At 34.1% G+C, this 9427-nt stretch overlaps 1 protein-coding gene across 1 annotated transcript; it reads right to left on the bottom strand.

The window, feature by feature from the left end:
* Positions 1 to 3050: 3050 nt before the first annotated feature.
* Positions 3051 to 8730, bottom strand: LOC146530268 (uncharacterized). The gene is made up of 3 exons (XM_085200719.1): positions 8715 to 8730; positions 6917 to 8222; positions 3051 to 6766 (listed from the first exon to the last, which is right to left on the bottom strand). Exons 1-3 carry the CDS (start codon positions 8728 to 8730, stop codon positions 3082 to 3084), a joined length of 5007 nt encoding a protein of 1668 aa, XP_085056845.1. The 3' UTR covers positions 3051 to 3081.
* Between the last annotated feature and the right edge of the window lie 697 nt (positions 8731 to 9427).

Consider the following 9427-nt stretch of genomic DNA (forward strand, 5'->3'; position numbering starts at 1 on the left):
CTATTTTTAGATAGTTAAATGACTATTTTTAAACGGAAGAAATTATAAACAAACCTACCTACTAATAACTACTACAAAAAATGTGAAACCAAATATATCGCGCTTAAATAATACATTCAACTCCAATTATCCAATACGTGCAAACGCATCTAACTAAATCTTCGTTGCTATAGAGGCAGCCGGGTTTTTTTTTTCGAGCTTGTGGTTAATGCTGAAGGGGGTATTCTGTCCCTGATGAAAAGCAAGCATGACGTGGCTGCCTGTGAGGAAAATTAAATAGAATGCATGCCGGGAATCGAAACCGGGCCGCCCGCGTGGCAGTCGAGCATTCTACCACTGAACCACCGATGCGTGTAAGGCAGGCGGGCGCGGCGGACGCATGGCGAGTGGCGAGCCGTTTCGCAGCAAGGATTTTTTTGATATTGTAACAACTTCTAAAGTACTTTTTAAAATGAAAAACAGTAAAAAATCGTTTTGATCTACATTAATTAACTAATATACTTATTTATATGCTGAGAGTAAGGGATAAGTAAAACTTGAGTCGGCACAGCTGATGAGTCAACGGCGTGATGTGTCAACAATTAAATGCGTTTTTCTGTAAAACTATTCGCAATTTCGAAATATTGTAAAAAGCAAATTTTATCTTCGTTTAACGTAGAAAATTAATAAAGTATTTTAAAGGATAAGGATTAATACCATTATGGAAAAATATCCCTCACAAAAAAATATATATTGAAATTATTATTTTTAAACAGAAAAATGATCGCTACACGTTATTCTTAAAAGATACGAATATGCTCTCGCGGACTTTTTTGTAGATCTTATTAAGAGGAACAATGCTCCAGTACATTTTTTTCATGTAGTACTTACCATTAGAGCAGCGCATGCGCGTAAGTGTCTCAACGGGTAGGACTTTATACACATTTATCGTATTTATGTTAATTTACATAAGAATGTACAAATAATAAACTATATATAAACCTTCTACGAAAAACACCCGACTTAATGGTGAAGACCGCATAAAAATCCGTTGGGTGGTTTAAAAGAAGAAGAGTTAGAAACAACAGACAGACACGAAAAGCGACTTTGTTTTATAAGATATAGGAATACGCAATATGCTGTTCTCAGATGACTTTATTTATTTGAAATATTTGTCTTCAAACAAAAAGTATGTCATCTTAAGCACAATTTCCCTAATTAAATATCGTCTTAAGAGTAATAAAACATAATATTATTGACCATAATAAAAAAGTAAATACCTAATTATATTAGATATATTTTATTGTACGAAGGCGCTCATATTTTAATGGTTTTTTTGGCCAGGGTTTCATGATTTTACTGGTTTTAGGAACACTTGTGAAAACGGCAGAGAACGAAGTCGACCTTGGGATCATATCAATTCAGATTGGTACCGTCAGCACTTAATAAACTTATTGTTTATATTTTTTCCAAGACATGTTGAACAATGAGTCGTTCAATAGAATTGCTTGTGGTTGAAACAAGAACTTACACCGAATTGTTCCAATGCCTCCCGATGGGAGCTGTCTCTTCCATGCTATTGCATATTCTTTGTTTGAGCGTATTGATATACAACAAACTAATAAATTGCGCGAGACTATAGTAGAGTACGTATGGCGTAACTGGAATGATTTAAGTATCTACACTAGCGCTCGAAACGGGAATCCTTACTCTTCTAAAGAAGACATGCTTTGCTTAACTACGTACGGAGCTACTTCCGAAATAAAGGCTGCAGTAGATTTGTACAATATTAAGATAGAAGTGTATTATCATAATGGTGTCCTACTTGGTTTATTCGGCGAAGAGAAATGTCCTATGAAGCGCTTACTCTAAACTATGTTTTAAAAATAGCAACTCTTTGAGTTTCTTGCCGTAGTAGCTTCCTATAGGAAAAGTACTTGTAATCTTCCTACTTATAATTTCTGAACAAAAAGTAATGATATCCCATCAAAAACATAAATGTAAAATGAAAGCCAAGTTTTGTAATAAAACGTATCCTTTCAGCGATAAAAGAAGTGAGATGTAAATGTATGCCAAGTTCAATGGTCAGTCCTGAAATTTATTTTTAACAATATAAAATATTTTATAACAACTGAAAATGCCCATTCTTCTTACAACTTGGAGACTTTATTTATGTGTAATATCTGACTTGGCTAGTTTTCAAATTAATTTACATCGATATAAATGAATGTATTCAAATTCTATTCTACTCAGATTCTACTGTAAATTCTTATGAAAACTAGCCAAGTCAGATATTACACATAAATAAAGTCTCCAAGTTGTAAGAAGAATGGGCATTTTCAGTTGTTATAAAATATTTTATATTGTTAAAAATAAATTTCAGGATTGACCATTGAACTTGGCATACATTTACATCTCACTTCTTTTATCGCTGAAAGGATACGTTTTATTACAAAACTTGGCTTTCATTTTACATTTATGTTTTTGATGGGATTTCATTTACTGTATATATATTATTTTAGTGTGTGTGCTTTTGTCTCGTTGCCTGAGCGAGGATATGATAATATTAAATATTATTTTTTTTCGAGTGGGAATTGAATCTATTACCTGCGCCGCGACCGGCATTACTTTACTGAACTCATTATTATATTCATTATGTAAATTAATTGTGATTTAAAAAAATTTGTGGTAAATCATTAGGGAAAGATAACATTAGACTAAATAGTTTAATTTAGGCTCTTTTTTTTAGAAATTCTGCTCTCCTGAACATCTCTTTATATTTTTTAGTATTTATGCTTGAATATCAAAGTTTTTAAAGGAGAGTAGAGAGCGTTAATTTCTCTCTGTTTATGTAGGTGGGCAACGAAAGATGATTAAGGAAGAAGGTTATTAAATAGACCTCAATATAATATACTAACTTTATTATGTAAATATTTTCCTTAATTACATATATATCCATTTAATATACGTTTACATATTATGATATTTTTAAAAGTATATACCAAAATTTAATAGAATAATTATATATCAATAAAGAAATAGTGTAATTAATTTTAAATTGTTATTTTACGTGTTTTCTTCTTTTAATAAATATTTGCCATTTTAGCAGTGACTATTTTTTATAATTTTAACAGGAGGTGCACATGGATTACAATTACATTGATTGTTGCAGTCCAGCCAGCATTTGTTCCAGTAAGTGTTTCCATCATCACCGCATACAGGTTTATACAGACGCGGACAGGAGTCACAATTATACTCGGCATTACAGCAATTGCCGTTGTAAGCAAGAGACACCAAACTTTCATTGAGATTGTGTCGGATTTTATTTTCACAATCTAATTCATATTTGTTATTATAAGTATTTCCGTCACTGCCACAAATAGGCTCGTTCACATCAGGACAGTTGCAATCATTGCATTCGCCATTATACATCACAAAAAGTGGTGGTTTTCCTAAGTTTACCATTTGTTTACTCTCACACTCCAATTGGCAAAAGTTACCATACGTCTTACCATCGTTGGCGCAAACTGGATTATAATTTAAGGGACAAATGCAGCTTTGACACGCTCCCGAATGCTTAATTTGAATGCTGGTAGTATTTGATTTTTTATTTTTATCAGCACAACCCAAGTAGCATGCGTTTCTATATGTTTTATTATTAGTTCCACATACGGGAGTTGTAGTGTCATCGCAGTCGCATGGATATTTACAAAGTCCTTTCGAAACGACTTCTAAAGGAGACAATCCTTGGCGTTCAAGAGTTCTGCTTTCACAGGCTAAAACACATTCATTTGGGTAACTATCCCCATCGCTACCACATACTGGATCAACAACTTGAGGACAAAAACAAGATTCCTCACATTCTCCTGTAAATAATACAAAAATAGGCACCTGACCATTTTGCAAACGTTCTTCATTTATACAATTTAATTGACATTCGTTAAAATAGGTATTTCCGTCGATACCACAAACAGGTTGGTAAATAGATGAGCAATCGCAGTCTTCAGAGCATTCACCATATTTTAAGATAGTTACTTGATTTTGTCCCTTTATTGCCCTATCTTCATTTTTACAATCTAAAGTACATTTGTTAGGATAGGTTTGGCCATCACTGCCACAAACAGGTTGATATATGGCTAAACAATAACAGAGATCAGAACATTCTCCATAACTTACAAAATTGATAGCAACTTCACAATTTTGTTCTCGTACTTTATTAAGACAATCAAATTTACATTTGTTATCGTACGTTCGGCCATCGTCCCCACAGACTGGTTGATAGTCGTCAGTACAATTACAGCCATCTATACATTCACTGTAACTTTCAATAAATATAGGAGGCAAATTCTTTTTTATATTTTCTTTATTTGCGCATTTCAAAGCGCACTCATTAGGATACGTCACACCATCAGTACCACAAACTGGGTCATAGTTATACGGACAAATACATATGTTGGCACATTCACCATCTCTGGCCTTCGTAATTAGTGGTAAGTTATCTTTTATTCTTTCCTTATTTGTACAATCTAAATCGCAAGAATTGAGATAAGTTTTTCCATCACTTCCACAAATTGGGCTGTAAAGTGCAGGGCAGATGCATTGTTCGAGACATTCGCCATCATTTACTATAGTTACCGGATTTTTCCCATTTCTTTCTTTTATTTGATTAGAGCATTTTAAGTAGCATTTGTTCGAATAAGTCTTACCATCACTGCCACAAACAGGTTGATAAATTTCTGGACAAATACATGACGATGGACATTCCCCTTGACTTTTGATCTTAATTGGTGGGAGGTTTTTACATAAATTCTCTTCGCTAGCTATGTTTAGAGTGCATTCGTTGGAATACGTTTTATCATCTGTACCACATACAGGGGCGTAGTTTGCAGGACAAATTTTATTTTTAGGACACTCACCTTTGCTAGCAACATTAATGATTGGTTCTCCTTTACGTTCTCGTTTTTTGTTTTGACATTCAAGTTCACATTGGTTTCCGTAAGTCTTACCATCGCAGCCACAAACGGGATCATATACTGCTAAGCAAACACAATCATCAGCACATGCATCTTCAGATATTACTTTGATAGGTGTCTGACCATTTTTTACTCGCTCTTTATTAATACAACCCAAGTTACAACCACTAGAGTACGTCTTTCCATCACTTCCACACACAGGTTTATAAATTGCGGGACAAAAACAATCCTCTGGACATTTTCCTTGACTTGCAACCTTAATTGGTGATTTTCCTACATTTAGATTATTTTCGTTTTCACAATTTGAGAGACATTCGTTGTCATAGGTCTTGCCGTCGCTACCACATACAGGTTTATATATTTTATTACAAATACAAGAAGGAGGACATTTTCCATCACTTATTACTTTAATAGGTAACTGACCATTCTTCTTTCGCTCTTTATTAATACAACCCAAGTTGCAACCACTAGAGTACGTCTTTCCATCACTTCCACATACAGGTTTATAAATTGCGGGACAAAAACAATCCTCTGGACATTTTCCTTGACTTACAATCTTAATTGGTGGTTTTCCTACATTTAGATTATTTTCGTTTTCACAATTTAATAGGCATTCATTGCCGTACGTTTTGCCATCGCTACCACATACTGGGTTATATATTTTATTACAAATACAAGAAGGAGGACATTTTCCATCACTTATTACTTTAATAGGTAACTGACCATTCTTCTTTCGTTCTTTATTAATACAGCCCAAGTTACAACCATTAGAGTATGTTTTACCATCACTTCCACACACAGGTTTATAAACTGCAGGACAGAAACAACCCTTTGGACATTTTCCCTGACTTACAATCTTAATAGGTGATTTTCCTGGATTTGGATTATTTTTGTTTTCACAATTTAAGAGGCATTCATTGCCGTACGTTTTGCCATCGCTACCACATACTGGGTTATATATTTTATTACAAACACAAGGACATTTGCCTTCTTGCTTTACTGTAATAAGTTGTTTTCCATTTCCTTTTTTGTTGCAGCATTCTAATCTGCACTTGTTAGTATAGGTTTTGCCGTCGCTGCCACAAACAGGTTTATAAATTTGTGGGCATATACATGGAGATGGACACTCACCACGATTCCGTATGGTAATAGGAGATCGATTGTTTTTTATATTTTCCTGACTAGCGTTTTGTAGTGCACATTCGTTGGAGTATGTTATAAAATTGGAGCCACAAACGGGGTCATAATTTGTAGGGCAAATTTGTGTATCTGGACATTTCCCTCTGCTTGATGTATTTATTATTTTTAAGCCTTTAGATTTTCGTTTTTTATTTTCACAATCAAGTTGGCACTGGCTAGGATATGTTTGACCATCGTCTCCACAGACGGGTGCTTTAAATAGAGGACAAATACACTTTTCAGGACATTCACATTCAGCTATTATTTCTATTGGCTTCTGGCCGTTTTCAGCCCTTTTCTTATTTTCGCACTTCAGTTGGCACTCATTTGAATAGGTATTGTGGTCACTGCCGCAAACTGGTTTATAATCGGTTGTGCATACACAGTTGTCAGTGCATTCTCCTTTGTGGAGGACATGAATAGGTGCTTCACCATTATGAATGCACTTTTTACTTTCACACTTTAGTTGACATTCATTAGGATATGTTTTTCCATCACTACCACATACTGGTAAAAATATAAAAGGGCAGATACACGGTGATGGACATTCACCTTCAGCTATTAATTCTATTGGCTTCTGGCCGTTTTCAGCCCTTTTCTTATTTTCACATTTCAGATGGCACTCATTTGAATAGGTATTGTGGTCACTGCCGCAAACTGGTTTATAATCGGTTGTGCATACACAGTTGTCACTGCATTCTCCTTTGTGGAGGACATGAATAGGTGCTTCACCATTATGAATGCACTTTTTACTTTCACACTTTAGTTGACATTCATTAGGATATGTTTTTCCATCACTACCACATACTGGTAGAAATATAAATGGGCAGATACATGGTGATGGACATTCACATTCAGCTATCAATTCTATTGGCTTCTGCCCGTTTTCAGCCCTTTTTTTATTTTCACACTTGAGTTCGCACTTATTTGTATAGGTGTTGTTGTCACTGCCGCAGACTGGTTTATAATCGGTTGTGCATACGCAGTCGTCAATGCATTTTCCTTTGTGGAGGACATGAATAGGTGCTTCACCTTTATGAATGCACTTTTTACTTTCACACTTTAGTTGACACTCATTAGGATATGTTTTTCCATCACTACCACATACTGGTAGTATTACAAATGGGCAGATACATGGTGATGGACATTCACATTCAGCTATCAATTCTATTGGCTTCTGCCCGTTTTCAGCCCTTTTTTTATTTTCACACTTGAGTTCGCACTTATTTGTATAGGTGATGTTGTCACTGCCGCAAACTGGTTTATAATCTGTCGTACATACGCACCTGTCAATGCATTTTCCTTTGTGGAGGACATGAATAGGTGCTTCACCTTTATGAATGCACTTTTTACTTTCACACTTTAGTTGACACTCATTAGGATATGTTTTTCCATCACTACCACATACTGGTAGTATTACAAATGGGCAGATACATGGTGATGGACATTCACATTCAGCTATCAATTCTATTGGCTTCTGCCCGTTTTCAGCCCTTTTTTTATTTTCACACTTGAGTTCGCACTTATTTGTATAGGTGATGTTGTCACTGCCGCAAACTGGTTTATAATCTGTCGTACATACGCACCTGTCAATGCATTTTCCTTTGTGGAGGACATGAATAGGTGCTTCACCATTATGAATGCACTTTTTACTTTCACATTTTAGTTGACATTCATTAGGATATGTTTTTCCATCACTACCACATACTGGTAGATATATAAATGGGCAGATACACGGTGATGGACATTCTCCTTCGCATTTGATAGTAATGTGAGCTTCTCCAGGCTTTTTACTTTTATTTTCACATTCGAGCTGGCATTTATTTGAGTAGGTTTTTCCATTGCTACCACATACAGGCTTGTAGTCATCTGTGCAAATACATGGTTCTCGACATTTTCCATGATAATCAATAAAAATCGATCCTGTTTTTGTTTTTAACTTGTGATCTCGCACACAATTAAATAAACATTCATTGTTATATGTAATGCCGTCACTACCACATACTGGTTTAAGGTCTTTTGGACATCGACATGGTGGGGCAAATGTTGATGTAGCATCACGTATGAAGCACGCTACTAATAAAATAAGCCCTGTAAAAAGAAAAAAAAAATATTACAAAACAATAACACAATATTTTCACTTTTTTACCATTTTTTAAAGTATTATTCGAAAAAGGAGCGGGTTCAAATCCCGCTACGTTAAATTTTTTATACGTTTTCTTTATAAGTATTCACTCATATGTGTAGATCTGTTATTGCTGAGAAGGTTGTGATTTCAATGTCATGAAGCAATACAATGGTTTATAAAAATAAACTAATATTTATTTAATTTGGAATAAAGCAAAGAACTACTGCATCACTATATTCTTTACCATTTTCTTGAGTCACCGTACACTGAGTCTAAACAGGATAAAAATGGACATGAAGCCAAAATTACCGTGACGTTAAACTTGCTCCAAAATCTATCAAAATTCACATATTTTGTTGAATATTTAAAACTAATATTACCTAACAAAAGCAAAAATTAAAGTAAATTCAATAGTTTTATTATCGTAATTTTGTTTTCAAACAAAAGGTACATACCAATTTGAATATCCATAATCAATAAATAGCCGTGATCGTTTCAAACTATCTACTAGATTATGGTACGAAAATTTACATTATATACTTAAGTGTTGTTTACAGAAGCACAAATTGAATAAAACTTTACACAAAGACCTATGATTGTTACGATGAATTATTAACTATTAATAAAAACGTTTATGTCTCATACATACATTATGTGCCTGACTTTGCTTCCATATTTATTTTTTTACTTTTACTTTAATGGTGTTTTCTATTTTTGAGTTGTGGTGTATGGATGTAGAATATATATGCGACAGATGTGAGTTCAGTTCCTATTCAGTGGAAATACTTATTTTCATAACGGAACAGAAAATGGGGAAAGGACTGTTTGAGAATTAATTTATACAATTGTATTTATAGAAATTCCAAAAACTGTACTGAAGTAAATGGGACCATTTTCTAAACACGACATATCAGAAGAATTACCTACCTTAAAGAAGAATCATCAAAATTGATTCATAATTGAGTTAAGGCGGAATAAACATACAACAAAGATACATTCGAGAGCTTTCTCATTCTTGAAATCGGTTAAAAGAACAAATTAACATTTAAAAAGCATTTGCAATGAACATAATTATCTACAGTAAATTTCTGCGATGTTTATAATTGTCGTAAACAATATTTATTATAAATATTATAAAACAAACCTCCTCCACGGCGTCTGTCTGTCT

This window comes from Heliconius melpomene, chromosome 17 (assembly GCF_056956725.1).
Source record: "Heliconius melpomene rosina isolate 202511_hmr_F chromosome 17, ASM5695672v1, whole genome shotgun sequence".
NCBI classification, from domain to species: domain Eukaryota; kingdom Metazoa; phylum Arthropoda; class Insecta; order Lepidoptera; family Nymphalidae; genus Heliconius; species Heliconius melpomene.

What these genes read in the sequence shown, in the direction of transcription:
- LOC146530268 (XM_085200719.1), bottom strand. An exon ending in TGTGGTAGTGATGGAAAAAC is followed by an intron (nt 6,767 to 6,916) that starts ATATCCTAATGA and finishes TGACCACAATAC; the next exon opens with CTATTCAAATGAGTGCCATC.